Raw genomic sequence first — 20,635 nt, 5'->3', positions numbered from 1 at the left:
ACATTTTCTTCTAATTTTTCATTTTTTTGGTTTGGAAGTAATGAATCCTGGTTTCTTGTAAATTCATCAGTCTCCCTGAATTCTATTTGTCTGAAGGATTTGTTCTCCTCAGAGAGTTTTCTTATCTCTTTTTTCCATCTGGCCAGTTTTGGTTTTTAAAGCATTCTTCTCTGCCATAACTTTTTGAACTGTTTTATCCATTTGACCTAAGCTGGTTTTTAGCATGCTATTTTCTTCAGCATTTTTTTGGGTTTTCTTGACTAGGCTGCTGACTTCATTTTCATGTTTTTCCTGCATCTCTATCTCCTTTCTTTTCCCAGTTTTTCTTCCAACTACCTCATTTGATTTTCAAAGTCTTTTTTGAGCTCTATCATAGCCTGAGCCCAATTTCTGTTTTTTCTTGGAGTCTTTAGATGCAGGAGCTTGTGCTTCCTTATCTTCAGACTGAGTATTTTGATCCTTGGACTCATATGCAAAATATTTTTCAATGGTGTTCCTCTCATTTCTCTGCTTGCTCATTTTCCCAGCCTGATCCTGTTTTTGGGGTGGTTCCTGAGCTTTTGGGACACTCCCACAAGGGTCTCAGTGTGCGGGGGCTCTGTCTTCCCCTCCTGGTCTGTGAATGACCATAAGCGCCCCCTCTGCCACGGGGCTGAGATGGGGGGGCCCTGCTGTTCTATGGTGGGGCCTAGACTGCAATCAGGAACTGAATGTGGTCAGAGCCCCAGAGTCCTGTTCCAGGGGCAGAGGACAGAGCTTGGCAGTCTCTCTCTCTCTCTCCCTCCCTCTCTCTCCCCACTCCCTACGTTCAATGGGCTCATACCCTGGCTCCCCCTGCTTCTGTTCCTGGATGTGGGCTGCAAAAAGACCAAGCTGCTTGCTGTGTGCCCTGAGGACTGGGCTTTATGTGTTTGCTCTGGCAGAGGTTCTCATCTGTTCCCCCAATTTGTGCCTGATACTCCCTGGGGCATAGCTGCTGTGAGCTGCTGCTCCCAGGGCCCCGGGGCTGCCTCCAGGAGGCTGAAGTTCTTCTGCCTCTGGAAAATTTAGTTAAGAGTCCTTAGTTTACAAGTTTTATGAGAGAGTTTCTAAGAGAAGTCCCTTTGTTGCCATCTTGGCTCCGTGCCCCCCCCCCCCCCCCAGCTCATGTTCTAATGGGGAAGACAACCCATGAAAAGTTACAGCTGAAAGTCATGGAAAGGTCCTTATAGTGAAGCTGCAAAGCAGATGGTAATGTTTCTTTTTGAATGCCATTTTCACTAATAAAACTTGTATAAATTTCTGATGTTGAACCATTTGAAGTACCAAAGAATTCAGTGATAATAACTTTCTTTTTTGTAATCCTCAAAAGATGGGCTGGAGCATTCCAAAGACACTTAGTACTATGCTAGCCATCCCCAGAGTTTGTTTCACAGAATTAGATTGCTGAGGGGAGACGGGGGGAACGAAGCTATTGGTGGTGTTGGTGGTTTGACTTGTTGGGCACATGCTGCTTCCTGTTTCCTCTGCAGCATGCCTGGCTGTTTAGTGAGACTTCTGTCTGCCCTCTTGGTTGCAGGTTTTTGGTAGAAATGACTGAACCCCTTTAATAGGAGCTTCTCCCCAGATAAAAATTAGTAGAGAGAGCTATGGAACTCTGGAACTTGGAGAGAGATGAGGGCTAGAAGTTATCTACATAGAGATGTCAGGTAAATCCATGGGAACTGATGGGATGATCAGGAAAGATGATTGTGATCTTCTTTTCATTCCTAGGGAATCTCATCTTTTTTATTCCACAGTATAGTTTTTGTCCTCAGCCATGCAGATCTATTTTTCTTTCTTTTTTTTTTCTTTTTGCAAGGCAATGGAGTTAAGTGGCTTGCCCAAGGCCACACAGCTAGGTAATTAATAAGTGTCTGAGACCAGATTTGAACTCAGGTACTCCTGACTCCAGGGCCCATGTTCTATCCACTTCACCATCTACTTAGGAATTAAAAACTAGAAAGAAAAAGCAAAAAAGTAAAAATATTATACTTCAATCTGCATTCAGATCCTGTAGTTCTTTCTTTGGATGAGGATAGTATTTTCCATATGAGTCTTTTGTAATTGTTTTGGATCATTGTATTGCTGAGAAGAGATAAGTCTTGATAAGAGATAAGTGTTGATAGTCACACAGTGTTGCTGTTACAATGATAATACAATGTTTTCCTGATTCCACTCATGTTACTGTGTCAGTTTATGTCTTCAGGTTTTTCTGAAATTCTCCTACTTTGATTTTTTTCTAGCACAATACTATCCCATTATATTCATATATCACAGCTTACTCAGCTATTCTCCATTTGATGAGAATCCCCTCAATTTTCAGTTCTTTGCCACCACAGAAAAACTTGTAAATATTTTGGTATGTGTGGGTCCTTTCCCCTCTTTGGGATATAGACTTAGTCATAGTATTGCTGGATCAAAAAGAAAGTAGTTTTATTGCCCTTTGGACATTATCCCATATTACTTTGCAGAATGGTTGGGTCATTTTACAACTTCATCAATGCCTTACTGTCCCAATTTTCCCATATCTAAAATTGGTCCATTTTCCTTATGTCATTTTAGCCAATCTGATAGATGTGAGGGGTGTTTTAGGATTTTCATATGGATTTCCTTTTAATCATTAATAATTTTTCATATGACTATAGATAGTTTAAATTTCTTCAGTTGAAAAAAATTATATTTAAAAACTTTGACCATTTATCCATTGAGGAGTGGCGTATTATAAATTTGATTCAGTTCTCCATATTTGAGATATGACAGACATGCCTATCTTTGCTTTTTGCTGCATACAGTTAATCCAGATAATTTAGAATGCCCTCTACCTGAACTAGTCCAGACAAATTATATTAAAAACTTTTCTTACTTTTCATAAAGAAATATAGTGAAAAGAGTTCTTGCTTGGGAGTTAGTTGTAAATAGTTTCTTGTTCATGGACCAGTTGTTTATTTTTTCCAGTGTAAAATGAAGGAATTAACTGTGGCCTTGGAAGGAAACTTTCATTTTGAATTGTTTTCTGGTACAATGCTCATGAAAATAGAAATACCTCAAGTGTGTATAATTTTTTTATATCTCTACAAAGATTTAAATTTTTTCTTCTGAGATTTATATATTTTTTTTTGGTAACTACATGATACTTTTTTTTTTTTTTAAGGTTTTTGCAAGGCAAATGGGGTTAAGTGGCTTGCCCAAGGCCACACAGCTAGGTAATTAAGTGTCTGAGGTCGGATTGGGCTCCAGGGCTGGTTCTTTATCCACTGTGCCATCTAACTGCCCTGATCCTTTTCTTTAAAATGTAAAATTTTTAAGCTTTTTAAAAAGTTGATACTATTTGTTTTTATATCTGAATAGATAATAAACATTTGTTTTTATTTCTGAATAGATCTTTCCCCTTCCCCTCCCCAGCCATAAGGTTATATAACATATTTTAAAGAGAAAAGGTAAAATTCATTAACTATTTCTTAATATATGAAATAAATTATCTTCACAGCTCACAGTTTTCTTAAAACTATCCTGGTCTAGGGGTGGCTAGGTGGCGCAGTGGATAGAGCACCGGCCCTGGAGATAGGAGAATCTGAGTTCAAATCCGGCCTCAGACACTTAATAATTACCTAGCTGTGTGGCCTTGGGTAAGCCACTTAACCCCGTTTGCCTTGTAAAAAAACCTAAGAAAACAAACAAACCCCAAAACAAAAACTATCCTGGTCTAGTGGAAGCATCTTTATTATTATTTTTATTTTTTTCCAAAACATTTTCCAAATGAGGAAGCAGGTTCAGAGAGGTTGTGTCATTCTACCTGAACTAGTCTTTTGCTTTTTGGCTAATAAATGGCAGAGGCATGATAGATTTTCTGTTTTTTTTGTTTTTATTGCTCTCTAGGTTTTTGCAAGGCAAACGGGGTTAAGTGGCTTGCCCAAGGCCACACAGCTAGATAATTATTAAGTGTCTGAGACTTTGATTTGAGCCCAGGAACAACTGACTCCAGGGCTGGTGCTTTATCCACCCTCCCACCCAGCTACTCCCTTTTATTTCTCTCTTAGCTGTTAATTATACCATTTTAGTTTGAATATGGTCTCTTTTGTCTCCTTTTCTTTTCTTTTCTTTTTTTAAAATGTTTTTGCAGGGCAATGGGGTTAAGTGGCTTGCCCAAGGCCACACAGCTAGGTAATTATTAAGTGTCTTAGGTTGCATTTGAACTCAGGTCTTCCTGACTCCAGGGCTGCTGCTCTATGCACTGGGCCACCTAGCCACCCCCTTTCCTTTTCTTTTTATAAAATTTGAGTGTGACTTCTGAGTTTTCAATATTATTGTTGTTCTCATATTTCTTTCCACTAGAAATGAAAATTACTATATTTAATCAAATAGTATTTAATAAAGAAAAAGATATATAAAACTTTCATTCATTTGAAAGTTTTATTCTTTTTCATAATTTATCTGTGAAATATTTACATAAATATGTGTTTATTCTTAAAGATATTCAATAGGGATTCAATCTATATTTGGTACCTCTTTTGGTATTTTGATATTTTGCAGAAGTTCTTACCAGGGCCATATTAAGCTTAAATTAAAGAATATTTCTTTAGCCAGAAATAATTTATTTCTTTAATTAAATTTTTTTTGACTTCAAAAACTTAAGTTATGAGATTAATTGATATTCTTGTTTCAGTAATCATTTTCTACTGATTTAAACAACAGAAAGCGAGGGTAATTATTCCATAGGCTAAGTTTCCTTGGATTTAATTATTCCTATGGCTCCAATTCTAGTTAAGCTCCAGTGGTCATCTGTCTTTCTAGTTCAAACTCATTGGTACTACAAAATTGAATTCGTTATTTTATCCCTCCCTGACAACCTTTCCTGTTTCAATCAAGACCAGTGTCATCCTTCTAGTCACTTTTCCAAAACCACACCTGCAATCAATTGCTAAATCTTGTCTCTATGGTCTATTGATGGTGTTTCTCTCTGCCTTTCTCCCAGAACCAGCAGTGTAATTCTCATCACATCTCTTCCTGGATTGTTAAAATAGCCTTTATATTTGGCCCCATCTCAAGTCTCTATTCTTTCTAATCATCCTCCACAGCTGCCAAAGTGATTTTCCTAAAGTGCATGTTTCTATGTCACTTCTTAGTGGCTTCTCCTTAGCTTCACAAATAGCATGCTGAAGTTTAGTTTTTAGACTCTTATTCAAGCTGTGAATTCATCTATCTGTCTAATTTTATTATATTACTTTTCTCCTAGACATTGGGATCCTGCTAAACTGGCTTTCTTGCTGGTCATCAAACACAGTACTCCCATCTTTTCTCTGTCCATTTGTAAAGCCTGCTTTCTCCATGTCTAAAATGCACCCCACTTCACCTCAATATCTGAAAATCCCTTTCTTTCTTTAAACTGCTCAAGTGAGAGCTCCTACATGAAACCTTTCTTTCTTGCACATGCTGTGCTCCCCCCTCCCCCACAGTTTTTTTCCTTTGTATTTAGTGTTTTTATACCTCCTGATCTACATAGTATCTATAGAATGCAAGTTCCTTGAGGGGGAGAAACTTTCATTTTTGTCCTTGTGCTCCCCAGTCAAAGGCTATGAATTTTAGGTGCTTAATAAAGTTATTCATTGATGTTTTGAAGATTGTTTTAGTACAACTAGTTCCATATAGCAGAGAATATATACACATGGAAATAGTTGAAACTAAGTCACCACTGTCCCTTATATTTTTTTACATGCCCAGACTTCAGTGCTTTTCCAAATAAAACTTAAGCATATTGGCAGTGAGCTATGTGACAATTTTAAAATAGAAATTAGGTGGTGGGAAGAGGAAGGCACTTTGATTATCAGTTGCTTCTGGCTTATCCTACCACTCTATAGCTGATCTTTTTAATTTTACTTTTTTTTTCTTTAAGAGAAGAAAGAAGATGGTAAATTGTAGGGATATAGATATGCTAAGGTCTATTTAAGTACAGAACAAAGGAATTAATATGTTTTGGTAGGAGCAGAAGGAAGTCATTGAAATTTTTAGTGAGTGCTACATGGTCATAATTTCCCTTGAGGAAAATCCCTAAGATGAATTGGAGTGGGAGTGATGCTTGAATTGTCAGAATAGAGAGGTGTATATAACATGGAAAATGTGAAATGGAAGGGGTTTGCTAGTGTTGAGCTAATTGACATAAAAAAGAAAGGAATTAATCATAAAGAAAGTTGTGAATTTTACAACCTGGGAGACCTGAAGGGTAGTGGTACTGCCTTCTACAGAATAAGGAAGTTGGGGGGGATTATAGGGGTGTAGGGGAAATTTCTGAGCTCTGTTTTGGATATGGTACATTTGAGATATCTCCTGGACATTTTTGAAATGTATGCTAAGTTAGTGGTAATGCAGACTTAGTGTTCAAAAGAGAAACTAAGACTGGATGTATAGATCTTTGAATTCTCTCCATATAGTTGGAAAGTAATTTTTTTATAATTTTTTTTATTTTTTGTGACATAACTAATATGGAAATATGTTTTGCATGATTTCACATGTATATTTTTTCTTTTTTATTCTCATTTTGAACAAATAATGTTTTTTTACATTAATAAAATATTCTTGTTTAAGAGTAAATGAAATACCCCCTCCCTCCATAAATATAGACTTGTTTGAGTGATAAAGTAAAGGGGGGAAAGTAATTTTAGACATATTTCAAAGGTGACTTCTTAACTAGGTCATCTGCATAGTCCTGTTGTTCATGAAATGTTTTTTTAGTTATAATTGAAAACTTAATTAACCAAGAGTGCTCAAAGAATGAATTTTCCTGATTAATTTCAAATAAACAGACTTGTATTCCAACCTTTGTTAAAAGCATTTTGTAAAAACACAATAATATGTACACTAAACACAATTGAATCTTCTATAAGAGGAAATTGTAGTGCCTTAAGGGGGGGGGTTATTGTTAAAGTTCAAGAGTGTGGTAATATAGGTGTGAGATATCAGAATAAATGTGTTATGACTCCTCAGACACATGTAAAAGTTTTTTTTTTTAAAAGGCCACAATCACTCTAAATCCCTGGGATAGTTTATTTTATTTAACTTGCCTAGTTGTTGCTTCCTTCTTCTCAAATGGAGAAATAGACAGTAAATTTGGGTTTGAATCCTGTCTTGGACACAAATTAGATGTATAACTATCGACAAATCACCTAACCCCCTCTAGGCCTCAGTTTATTCATTTGTGGAAATGATAATTATGCCTATAGTACCTATCCCTCATAATATTGACATGATCTTGAAATGAGGTAATATGTAAGTAAAGTGCTTTGCAGTTCTTAAGTGACAAATTTCAGTTAATGATGAAGGGATGAATCTAGTACTGGTTAACAGTATGAATCTGTCGAACATAAATAGATAACTAATTCAAGATTTTTTTAAAAAAGTGACTTAGAATAAAATAATAAGGCTAAAATTATGTGGTATAAATATTTATAACTATTCATACATTTAACATATATGATGACAAATATTTTATCCATTCACTAAATGATTACTTAACTGTTGGTTTAGTTTTTGTAGAAAATGTTTCCTGACTGCTATGAGAGAAAGTGGAATACACTGTCCCCTCTGTCGTGGAAATGTAACTAGAAGAGAGCGAGCATGTCCTGAACGAGCCTTAGACATTGAAAATGTCATGAGGAAATTTTCTGGTAGCTGCAGATGCTGTGCAAAACAGGTAAAATATACGATATTTGATATTTGAAAGTCAAATTTTCCACACTAAATGAGAAAGTTTTTAGTTGTATTTATCCCATTTTCTGAGGTGTAATTTGATACTTTTTGAGAGTTATTTGATTGTTTTTAATTATGATAATACAACTTTATAGAGCATAACGTTGCAAACTTAAGAATTGGAAGGACCCTCAGAAGCTGTCTAGTATACCCTCCCTCTCATTGTAGACATTATTTTATGCCTATAAGTTCCATAGAGTCCATTTCATGCATTTACCCAAGTCAAGATATGCCATTCTATCTTTGTGAGAGGGATACATAACTTATGGGGCTGTAGAGTGAAGCTAAGTGTGTTTGATAGATACTGGCTCTACTACTCATTTCTGAAATGAAAACTGTATACTGTTAACCTGACAATTTTAATTTTTCTATTTCTTTGCTGATAGTTGAAGACTAGGAAAAAACTTGATAGTGTAAAGTAGTTATGTAAATAATCAACTAATAATTCTTAAAGCTACTATTTGTAGTTAAGATATAATAGTGGGAATAAAGCAGAATATTTGAAATTTATTAAAACTTTTCAGTAATTGTAGTGACAGGGTTTAACATATTTGCAATATTTATATACTTGATAAGTAAATGTGCTATTTTATTCATAGTTTGGTTCAGTATTTGGGAAGAAGAAACCATTTTTAACTGTTAAAAATTCAATAGGGAGGGGCGGCTAGGTGGCGCAGTGGATAAAGCACCGGCCTTGGACCCAGGAATACCTGGGTTCAAATCCGGTCTCAGACGCTTAATAATTATCTAGCTGTGTGTCCTTGGGCAAGCCACTTAACTCCATTTGCCTTGCAAAAACCTAAAAAAAAATCAATAGGGGAAGAATTCTTTTATTTTGATTAGAATATTTACATGATCTTCACCTTTGACTTTTTTCTGTTGTATCCAGGATTGTCTTTTAAACTTGAGAGATTTTGGTTTCAAATGCAAATTTTTTGAATTTCATTTACAGATCAAATTTTATCGCATGAGACATCATTATAAATCTTGTAAGAAGTATCAGGATGAATATGGTGTATCCTCCATCATTCCAAACTTTCAGATCTCTCAAGATTCAGTAGGGAATAGGTAAATATTTTTTTGTTTATTCAAAATTAGTTGATGTATTGTAATTTGTTGATTATTTAGATGAAAAGAAAAATAAAGTGAAACTCATTTTTAAAGCGATGGTATGGAAATTGTTTTAAATAAACTGCTTATAAATTGGCTAGGCAGAAGCCTCAGCATTATAGCATGCATTTAGAGCACATTGATTAAAAAAAAAAGTATAAACTTGTGAATTTTGCTAGTGCTTTTGCTCAGGAAGTAATTAAATTAGATTTATTTCTCCTAGTGTTACAACTGAGTAGCTGTGTGACCCATGGTAAAATAAAAGTGCTTTTCCTATTTGTCAAGTTGGAATCAAATAATCACCTTTCCTTTTAGTTCCTTATCTTAAAGGAATACAACTATTGGGTTGCATGTCGATTAAACTTTGCATATAATCCAAATAATTTATTGATGATGGAAATATTCTTCCAGTGTTAGAAAATTTCATGGTAGAATTTCATTTGTTAGTGAAAATTCTTAATTCTTATTTACTCTATTATGTCCCAGATATTATTCCTATAATTTGGGATAAGTGTTTTGAATATATAGGCCAGGGTTTCAGACACAGTGCCAATTTTGAGTAGGTATAAATTGGAAAATTTCTCAAAAAAAATTAGTGAATTGGAAATGTCATCTTTTAAATAGTCTTCATTCCCTCATTTGATGCATTAGGAAGCTAAAGCTCAGAGAGTATGACTGACTTTTTAGTAGGAATTTATGATCATGGAACTAGAAAAAAGCTTAGAGCTATTTCATTAACCTCCTTCAACTTATATATGAAGAAATTTATGGCTCAGAAAGGTTAAGTAACATTCCTAAGATCACTTAGAGATTAGAGATGTTAGTGCTTAGAACTTGGGTTCAGTCATTCTCTGAGTTCAGCATTATATGTTCTGTAACTGTTTTTTTTCATGCTCTCCTACTCTGCCTTCAAATTATGTGGGTTTCTGTTCTCAAACTCCTTAATATAACTAGTGATGAATTTCTTATTAATGCTTCCAGTGGTTTTAGAAAGACTCAGATATGAAATTTAGATTTTCAGATTTAGTGTGGAAAATTATGCTGGACCAGAAGGGGAGAAACTGGTCAGAGACAGCAGGCAGATAGTAAGATCACTTGGGTTGGACAACTGGATAGAAGGTGAAATTGAAAACTGGTCTGATGTCTTAACAAGTAAGTGTAGTAATCTGAGTGGGCTGCTCAGTCAGCAGTGAATTGTATTGGACCCTGAGGATGGGTTGGGTGAGGGAACTCCCAAAGATGAATGGATTAATTTCACTAGGGATTGGGGTGGGGTTATGTTCTCAAGAAGAGAGATCTAAATCTGAGGTCTGATGTGGAGATATATGCTGGATGTCCCAGGTGGGAAGGAATACTTCAGAAGTGGCAGGTAAATAATGAGATGGCCTGGGAAGATGACTGGTTGGGATGTGAAGTTCAGTAAATATTTCTGAACCATCTCATGATACCTTTATAAAAATTAATCATTTCGTAGGGCAAAATAAACAAATATCAAAAGTAAAAAATAATAAAATAGCCATGAGAGTAAAAAAACCAGTATTTTATAAAGGCCACATGAGCAAAAGAATAGAGAATAAGTAATAACTGAATAATGAGTGACTGGCAGAAGAAATTATTGAAATGAAAAAATAACATCATTGCCATGAGGGCAGCATATCAAAACTTAGAAAATGCAGCTGATGGCAGTCTGAAAACTTAACAGAATAGAAAAAATCTAAATGAAATGAACATGGACTAAGAAAGACTAGAAAATAATTAGCCATCCCTAAAACAAGTACAAAAAAGACATTAGTAAGTAAAAAAAAAAACTTGGAAAAAATGTAGAATTGATTAAAAACTGATTCTTTGAAAAGGTTGGCAAAACAGATAAATTATTATTTAACCTGATCAAATAAAAGAGAGGAAAATCAAAATAAAATGATATAAATCATCAAAATTTGTAGCAGAGAAGGAATAAACTAATCAAACTCATCTTTGACAAAACTGGAAGTTCCAAGGAAGTTGATGAATATTTTACAAAAATTATATAAAAGTATAGTCATGGAAGCAGAGCAATAATTAGAAAGTCCTAGGAAACCAGATTTGAGAAAAACAAAATCAAAGAGGACATAAAGGGATTCAGACAAACCCCTGGGTCATCAAATATTTAAAGAGTAATTGATACTCACAAAAATATCCCTAGACAATAGACATCTTTCTTGTACTAAATGAATCTTTTATAAAAGCGATAAGATCCTGATTAGCAAATAAAGGAGAAAGTATATAACTCTATTAGAATTCCATGTTGATTTAGAGATATAAATAAAATTTTCTCAAAGAGATCACAACAACATATCCAGAAAATGATTTCCTATGAACAAGTTTTAAGGTAAATTCAACTTTAGGGAAAATTGGCATAATTAATTTAATTTTATATATGTGTGTGTGTGTGTGTGTGTGTGTGTGTGTGTGTGTGTGTGTATAATGTCAAGATTATTTCACTAGGTGTGGAAAGAACATCTGCAGAACATATCACTCATATTGAAAATTCTAAAGTTTAGGTATTGGAAGAGACCTGCTGTAAAGCATATGCTCAAAATGAAGACTTAGCTTTGTTTGCATCCAAAAAACACTAGAAGTTTTTCCAGTATAATTAGGAGCAAGTTGTTTTTTGCATAGTTTGAGAAATAATAGCTTTAGCTTTCTTAGTATGGTTACTAACATTGTAATATATAATCTAAATCTTGTTGACTTTCATTGGTCTTTTTTTTTTTTGACATAACAGTCATCAAGAACTTGGTGGTTTCTGACTTTTCATTTCCTCATTCCATAATTACCTCAGAAGAAACATCCCATTCTTTATAAGGCACACGTTTAAAATATTTTCATATTCATAGTTCAGTTATTCCTAGTCTTTGGGCATGTAGTTCATTTTCATCCTTTTGAAATACAAATAGTACTGCTGTGAATATTTTTGTGCTTGATTTCATTTAAAAACTCCTTGGGATAAAAACCTAGTAGTAGTGGGACAAGTTAGTCATTTTTATGCATAATTTTAGATTTGCTTTTTTAAAAAAAAACCCAACACCTTGTCCTAATTTTAAAGTAATTGTTGTTTGATACTTTACACCCTTATATTAGTCAATTCAACACTCATCCCTGCCCCTTTTACTCCCTTTTTCTTTGTGACAGAAAAATAACCATACATTTATAAGGAATAATCTCACATAATAGACAATATTTTGCTGTCTGGTTTTTTTCATTAAGTTGTTAAGGATTCAGCTTTCTTTTTTGTGATCTTTTAGTTTACATTGTATATTTTTGTATATATCTTTTTTTTGGTTCTCAATTAGTTCGACATTATTTCATGTTTTCCTATGTTTCTCTGGATTTCTCTTAACCATTTCTTGCTTTATAATCATATTCACACACACACAAATTTTTTTTTTAAAACACTTCATTTATTATGGAACATTATTTTTACTTCATTATTATCACAAAGAATGGGCAACTGGGTGGCACAGTGGATAGAGTGCCAGGCCAGGAATCAGAGACTCATGCTTACTAGCTTTGTGACCCAGGGCAGATCACTTAACCCTGTTTGCCTGAATTGACTCATCTGAAAATGAACTTGAGAAGGAAAATGGCATATCACTCCAGTATCTTGACCAAGAAAACTACAAATGGGATCACGAAGTCAGATATGACTGAAAAAATGACTGAACAACTATAAAGAATGTTCCTATTTTTGCTTCCATGGGAGATAAGTAAGATCATTAAATAGATAAAAAGGTATGGATTATTTAGTTTCTCTTTTTGCATATTTGTAAATTGAAATTTAGAGTAGTTGAGCTGAGCCTCTTCAAAATAGTGCTTCAGTGTTGGTTGAAATTTAGAGTATTTGAGCCTCTTCAAAATAGTGCTTCAGTGTTGGTTGGCTTCCAGCAGCTTCTCCAACATCAGCTGTTCAGTTTTTTTTGTAATCTTTACAAAGTTGTATTTTATGATGTGTAAAAACTCAAGGTTCTTTAAATTTCCATTTTCTTGTAATGATTTTGAACTTGCTTTTTCATTTATATAATTTGCAGTTTTTTCCCTTGATCTTTTGGTAGGTTTGTTTTTTTAATTTTGTTTTAAATTTTGGACAATTTACTTTTAAAATGTACAATTCTTGAATATTAGTGGAAACATTTGATCTTTTCATTTTAGTGTTTGTCAGCTTTTTTTGTATGTTTAAATTATTGTGTTCCTTTTTTTTTTAAATTTAGACTGTGGAAGAAAGTTGAATTTTATGTGTTATGGGAAGGGATTAGGCCAAAATTTATAGTGTTTGTAAAGAAGGAAGTTATTAAGAAAATTAATTTTGTAAGCAGGAATTCAAGATACTACCTCACAGTTCTGTTGTAGTGTAAACTTTATTAAATATCACCTGTGATGGTATTTGCTATAAATTTTTTTAAATATTCTTGGAGAAGTAACTTGCCACATGCCTATGTCTTAAAGTTAGAATTTGAATCCTGATCTTGTGGATTCATATCTTCTCTTACCTTGTATCAGGGTAGAAATTTACCTAAAGAAAACAGGGAGACACTTTTTTCAGTAATCTCAATGCCTTAGTAGAGTCAGATTATTTGCATTTAATATGTTTGTTCAGAATTTTTCTTAATTATAATTACAACTCACATTTATATAGTGCTTTTAGGTTTCCAAAGCACTTAACTCACAACAACCTTGTCAGGTAGGTAGACAACCCATATCTAAATGGAAGGATTACTGGCCTTAGAGTCAGCACACCTGAGTTGTAGCCTGGGTTCTGCCATTAACTTGATGTGTAACTTTGGGTAAGTCAGTTAACTTTTATTTTTTTAAAATATTTTTATTGCCTCCCTTCACCAACTAGACTAAATAACTTGATTTTAGAAAGGGGGGAGAATTCATATTGAAAAATTTACATTACTGTTTCCCTTGGAGACATTGACTGTGCCCACTTTAAATGATCTTGTGTAAAGTCTAAAAGAAAAAAAGCTAAAGAAGTTTCTTGAAAAACCAGTAACTTTTATAATTATTGGGAATATTCAGACTTAGAATCTTCTCTTTAGTATACTTAACTCTAGTTATACAGAAAAAGAACTTGTTTATAGCTATCTAAGGAAATCAACCTTTTCTGCACTTCCTTTTTATATTATTCCATCATGTAGGTTTAAAAGAAATCAGGGAGAGGAAGAAGTATGAATTTTAGCTCAAATAAAACTGTAACATTCTATAAGAGAAAAAAATTAGATTTCAATAAAGCATTTAAATAATTATAGTTTGAGTGGGGATCACAAGAGAAATTTTAACATGTGGTCACTACTTTCTTGAGGATTTAGTCTTATTAGGGACATAAGTTAGCCGTGTAAAATAATTTGAGAAATACATCATGGCATAGCAGGTTGTTTTCCCTTTTTATCCCCAGTAGCCAGCACAGTATATTGAATTTAATATATTTATTGATCAATTAAATATTACCATGAGCTCAACATATAATGGCCACTTTGCATTTTAAGTTTGAAAGTGGAAAGATTCAATCCAACCTTATTTGTCTACAAGTTGTAGAAATTCCATGAGATCTAGACTTTGTCCTCCTTGAATTTATAATCTAGTAAGAGGATATTACACCTGCAAATAATTATAACATAAAATAGTACTCTTAGATACTTTATAGTTTTTAAAATGCTTTCCTCATAGCAACCTTACTTTTTACGTGGTATGAATCTTATTATCCACTTTTTGCAGATGGGGAAATTCAGGTTGTGAGGTTAAATGACTTGCTCATGACTGTGAATGTATGTTTTCTGACTTTGGTTTGTGCCCTTTATATGCTATATTTATGAATAAAATAAGTTTAAACTTCTTATCATTTGAAGTTTCTCCATTAACTTAGCCCTATTTTCCTAATCTTCTCTCCTATAACTTCCTGCCATATTCTCTCTGTGTTCAAGTCAGTCTTCTCTTCTGTTCTACAAACATTCCATATCTCATTTCCTAGCTTTTCCTCTCCCATTTCTTTCCTCTCTTCCTTCCCCAATATAATTACCTCTTTGCTATCCTATCTATTCAGATTTTAACAGTTCAATTCCACAAGTTCTATTTCCTGATTTTTTTTTCCCAGTTATTATGTACTTCTGTACTGAGGAGTTTCGATGGGAGGCTTCATGTGGTCTGAGGAAGGCAATCTCATGCTGAGAAGTCCATGTGACTATCTTAAACAAATCACTGTTATGTCAGTCTGATTATGCAAAACTTCATGGAAGAGGTGGAACTTGAAATGGGGCTTGAAGGATAGGAAATGAACATGTATTGTTTGAGGGACAGGAGGAGACTGACTTGATCAGAGTAGAGACTTTGTTGGGGGAGTTGTTGGAGGTTTTGGAAAGGGAGGCTATATCATAGAGAGAGAAAGCCTTTGAATAATAAAAACCAAAAGTTTACTTTTTTATACATATTGTAGTGAAGAGAGCACGTTAGTTTAAGTCAGAATATAAATGTTAAAATTTTGGACCCTAGAACTTTTACTAGATATGTGACCTTGGACAAGTCATGTAATCTCAGGCTTTATTTTCCTCCTTAAAATGTGGATTATAATACTTGCAGTACTTGATTCACAAGATTGTTATAAAGAGATCATTTGGAAAACAGTACTGTACTATTAACATGTAAACTGCCAGTTTGGGTTTTTGAGTAGAAGAAACTGACCTGATGATAGTTTGTGTTTTTAGGAAGATTATTCTGGTATTTGAAGGAAGGCTAAGTCAAGCTGTTTTGGTCCAAGTAAGAGCTAATGAAGACTTGGATAAACTTATAGAAATGAGAATGGAGAGGAATGAGGACTTAGAAACAAATTTTGAATGAAATAAGAAAAAGTATACATTGCCATAAAAGTACTTTAAATCTTAGGTTCAAATTGCTAATGTTGCTGTTCCCAGAGTTTTATTTTTCCTCAACTTTCAGAAGAAAAAAAGGTCTTTTATTTGTTTTGAAAAGTGGAAAAATGGGCATCTGATTTTAAAACATGAAACAGGTATCTGATTTCCTAGTGAAAAAAAACTTTGAAGACTTGCTTTGAAGGAATATTTTTGTATTTTTTTTAAACTATAACCATAAATAAGTCATTACTTGACTGCACTGATTTTTTTTTTTTAAGCAAGTGATTAAAGACCATTTGAGGTCTTCTTGTCTTAGGTTGATGAATGTGCTTTCAAGTGCTATAAAAATGCTTTGAAAAAATTATACATATTGTTTCTTCATAAATATCTGAAGTCGTCCAAAGTTTCCACTCTTATTCTGGCTCTTCCATTCAGTAAATCCAAATAATGAGGTTTTCTTGTACTTTAATCTTTGGGTTGTAATCTGACCACTTATGACAATTAATTTTATGCTTAATTTTCTCCCATGCCTTTTTTAAGTAATAGGAGTGAGATATCTACATCTGATAACACAGAGACCTATCAAGGAGATGCAAGGTAATCTTTTGAAAAACTGATATTTTTAAAGAAGTGCTATCTGTTGTTTTATTAAATAATCACAGTATTTTTGATTGGATTAAAAATTCTTGATCGAAAATTTAGCTTTTAAGGTTTTTTTGATAGTTATAAATCAGTAACATAGGAATACTTAATTGTGAGTGAGAGAGGTGACAGTATAAGATTGCAGGAGAATTGACTTTTCATAGTGTGGTTGATGATAGGTACAAATGTGATAATATTTTAAAATAGGTTTTTTTTCTTGACTTGGATAATTTAGTATCTATCTATATTAACTAATTGAAAAAGCACAGAAACATCTCATGGAGTTGGCAAGTATTGAACTTTATCTTGGGGAAATTAATATCCCTAGAAACTTTTATGAAGTTTATGAATATAATGAGGAAAAACTTTTATCAGAACATATTAAATTTAAACTTCAGAGAAGTAATGTAACTATGATAAATTGGCTAACTCTATAGCTGAAGCAGTATTATAATATAAAATGGAAGTATTCAATAATTTCTTGATATTTTGATTGAATCTATTTAACTCTAATACTATTGTCTTTTAAAAGAAAAATAGTGTATTTTTAGTTTTTTTACATTGACATCATTTCCAGTTATATTCCTCCTTACCCCCTTGTCTAATCAAATGAACCATTCCTTCATTTCTTGGCATAAAACGGAAAGGTAAATTAAGTTCAATAAACCCAACCCAATATCAATTCATTGTGACGGTGAATGCAGTATTTCACACCAATTGTCAATATTTCACACTAATATCTACAAAAAATGAAGAGAAGTACATTTTCTTAACTCTTCTCTCTAGGAGTAAGTTATCTTTACATGTTCAGTTCAACATTATTGTTTTTCAGTTCTACTGGGCATCCTACATTTAAGTGTCCCTTGTGTCAAGAAGCAAACTTTACAAGACAACGTTTATTGGATCATTGTAATAATAGTCACCTCTTTCAGATAGTTCCTGTGGTAAGTATATTAGTCTTGATTCATTTTTTTTTTTCCGGTTTTCTCAAGGCAATGGGGTTAAGTGGCTTGGTTTATGAAAAGAATAATAAAGTGCCACTTATTCCACTTTTGTACATCATTGTAGATTCTTGTTTTTTTATTCACATAGACATTTTTTTCTGCCTTAATTAAAATTTTGGGTTCAGTGCCATGAAGTTATTTTTCAAAACACAGCTTTGAAATTCAAAACTTATGTTTTATAATCCTAAAATAATATTACTAGGTTGTTATAATAATTAAAAATCAGGTGAAGCACTATTCCTGCTTCAGAGGTTGTAAAGGTATACAAGCCTCATTCATTCTTGTGATAAAATTGGAACTATTTTGAGAATATTAGTAGGTTGGTATTATCAAGAAAAAGGGAGAAATATATTATCTTTGGTAGGTTAATTCATTTCTCACCTAACTAGGCCTCTCTACTTTTTTTTTTTTTTTTTTTTAGATTTTTGCAAGGCAGTGGGGTTAAGTGGCTTGCCCAAGGCCACACGGCTAGGTGATTATTAAGTGTCTGAATCCGGATTTGAACTCAGGTACTCCTGACTCCAAGGCCAGTGCTCTATCCACTGCGCCACCTAGCTGCCCCAAGGCCTCTCTACTTCTAACTAATCCATTCTACCCACAAGTACTAATTTCATTTCCTAATTCACTGATCTCTCAGTTGTTCAGGAACCTCTTTGGTTTCCAGTTGTTTTCAGGACAAAATTAATTTTAAATTCTTTATGATCAGTGGCAGCTAGGTGAAACAATGGATAGAGCATGAACCCTGGGGTCAGGAGAACCTGAGTTCAAATTCAGCCTCAGACACTTGATAATTCCCTAGCAAATTTGGGCAAGTCATTTTACCCCATTACCTTGCAAAAACAAAAAATTCTTTTCCATAAAAATTTTATATTCCTCAAATGTATTTATTCATTATATTTATAGCTATTTTGTGATCATTTTTACTATACTCTTTAGTTGCTTGAAAGTTTTATTTTGTAATATATTTCCTCGGACAGCTGAATTGCAAATAGTAGTAAGTATATCTTGAACAAATATTGAGGCAGTGGTAGAGTGGCAGAGCATATTTTTGAGGTTTGATGGATTTTTTTTGCTCCTCAATTTTCTCTCCTTTTTAATTTTTTCAAATTGCAAAATATTTTGTAATAAAAATGTTTTCTCAAGCAAAATAAATTCCCATATTGACCATGTCCAAAACTATATCTCATTCTATACTCTGAGTTGATCATCCTTTGGTCAGGATTCCTCTGGAATCATTGTTGATCACTGGAAATAAGGCTTCTTAAGACTCAGAAAGCATTCTTTTTGTTATTATTTATGGTGCAGCAATGTTTTATTTTATGTTCAGGTATGATATTGACTCAGCTGTTAGCCAAGTTTTTTCCTTTTGGATGTGTGGGGGGGTTATCAGTAAAGAGTGCTGCTATATTGTACTTAGAATCTTTAATTTTTATTACCTCTTTGTGTTATCTGAGTTTAGTAATGGTAACAGAAGAGCAGATGGTATGCAGAATATAGTAACTTTGAGTATAGTCCCTAGCTTTGTTTTAAATATCAACTAAAATTCTACTTTTCTACAGGAAAGCTTTCCCAAATCTCTTTTCCTTTTTTCTCCAGTTGATATTTTTATTTTTCAAATTATATGTTATGAAAGTTTTTCAGCATCCACCCATATTCATAGGCATATTTATAAGTTACATAATTTCCTTCCACACTGTCTTCCCACCCCCTCCCCTCATTGGTGAACATTCAGGTGAATGTTGTACATTTACATTTATGTTTAATCTTCAGATTAGTCATTTTCTGTATGAGGAATTAGAACTAAGGGAAAAGAAAAAAAAATAAGAGAAATTTTTTAAAAAAGTGAAGATTTTATAGGTTTATTTGTTTACTTTTGCTTTTCTTCTTCTTTAGCATTGTCCATAACAGGTCTCTCAGGGTTGTCCTAGCTCTCTGAACTGTTGAGAGAAGTTAGTTGCATCTATCAAGGTTGATCAAATCACAACGTTGTTGTTAATGTATACAAGGTTCTCTTGGTTCTACTCCCTTTTGCTCAGCATCAGTCCCTTCTCTCTTCATGCTTCTCTAGAGTCAGATCATTCATGGTTGAGCAATAGTGCTCCATTACACATTTCTACACCACAATTTGTTCAGTCATTTTCCAATTGATGGACATCCCCTCAATTTCCAATTCTTTGCCACTGCATAAAAGCCTGCTATGAATATTTTGGAACTTGTGGGACTTTTCCCATTTTCAAAAGGTATGATCAGTTTATTGATCTTTGGACATAGTTCATATTGTTCTCCAGAATGGTTGGATTAGGGGTGGCTAGGTGGCACAGTGTGTTGACCCTGGAGTCATGAGTACTTGAGTTCAAATCTGGTCTCAGACACTTAATAACAACCCCATTTAGCTTGCAAAAAACCAGAATAGTTGGATTAGTTTACAACTCTAGTACATTAATGTTCCAGTCCTCCTACACTGATAGCTTTCCTTTTTGTCATCTTAGCAAATCTGCTACTGTGAGATGGTACCTCATGGTTGTTTTAATTTGTATTTCTTTAGTCAGTTAAGAGTTGGAGAATATTTCATATGATTATAATTTCTTCATTTGAAAAAACTACTTGTTCATATCCTTTGCTCCTTAACCTTTCTAATTACAGTGCTATTTACTCTTTTAATTATTTCCTATTTATTCTGCATATAGCTTGTTTTATATATATATATATGTATATATATATATATATATATAAATGTATTAAATGTTTTAAATGTTTTTGTATTTTGTTCCCTCCCCCCATTGGATTGTAAACTCAGTGAAGGCAGGACCTGTGTCTTTTTGCCTTTCTTTTGTATCTTTATTGCTTAGTACAGTGTCTGACACATTTAATAAATGTTTATTGATTGGTTAAAATTGTTTTCCAGAATGTTTAAACTAATTTTTAACTTCATCAGTATTTCATTAGTGTGCTACTTCCAGCATTTATTTTGTTATTTTTTGCCAGTGTTGGGTATGAGATAGAATGGAACATTTTTTTGACTTGGAGCACTTGAATTTCATCATTTGAGTATAGCTTGTTCATACCCCCCCCCCCCCCCCCCATTTATTTATTTGCTCAAAGTCACACAACTAGGCAATTATTAAGTGTCTGAGACCGAATTTGAATTCAGGTCCTCCTGACTTCAGGGCCAGTACTCTATCCACTGCGCCACCTACCTCTTCATATTCTTTTTTTTATGTTGTTGTTCATAAC

The 20,635-nt window shown here is 33.6% G+C and overlaps 1 protein-coding gene across 3 annotated transcripts in view; it reads left to right on the top strand.

The window, feature by feature from the left end:
- The window catches only part of RNF138 (ring finger protein 138), a 60,083-nt gene that overhangs the window by 17,629 nt on the left and 21,819 nt on the right, over positions 1–20,635 (top strand). For 2 of the 3 annotated variants that reach the window (XM_074203899.1, XM_074203901.1), the window contains exons 3-6: positions 7,540–7,705; positions 8,714–8,829; positions 16,296–16,352; positions 17,230–17,341. In XM_074203899.1, the coding sequence (XP_074060000.1) occupies positions 7,540–7,705; positions 8,714–8,829; positions 16,296–16,352; positions 17,230–17,341 (451 nt within the window). The remainder of the gene's footprint in view (positions 1–7,539; positions 7,706–8,713; positions 8,830–16,295; positions 16,353–17,229; positions 17,342–20,635) is intronic. The other variant, XM_074203900.1, reaches the window with a different exon arrangement.

This window comes from Macrotis lagotis, chromosome X (genome assembly GCF_037893015.1).
Source record: "Macrotis lagotis isolate mMagLag1 chromosome X, bilby.v1.9.chrom.fasta, whole genome shotgun sequence".
Taxonomy (NCBI): domain Eukaryota; kingdom Metazoa; phylum Chordata; class Mammalia; order Peramelemorphia; family Peramelidae; genus Macrotis; species Macrotis lagotis.
This window is presented reverse-complemented; position numbering and strand designations above follow the sequence as displayed.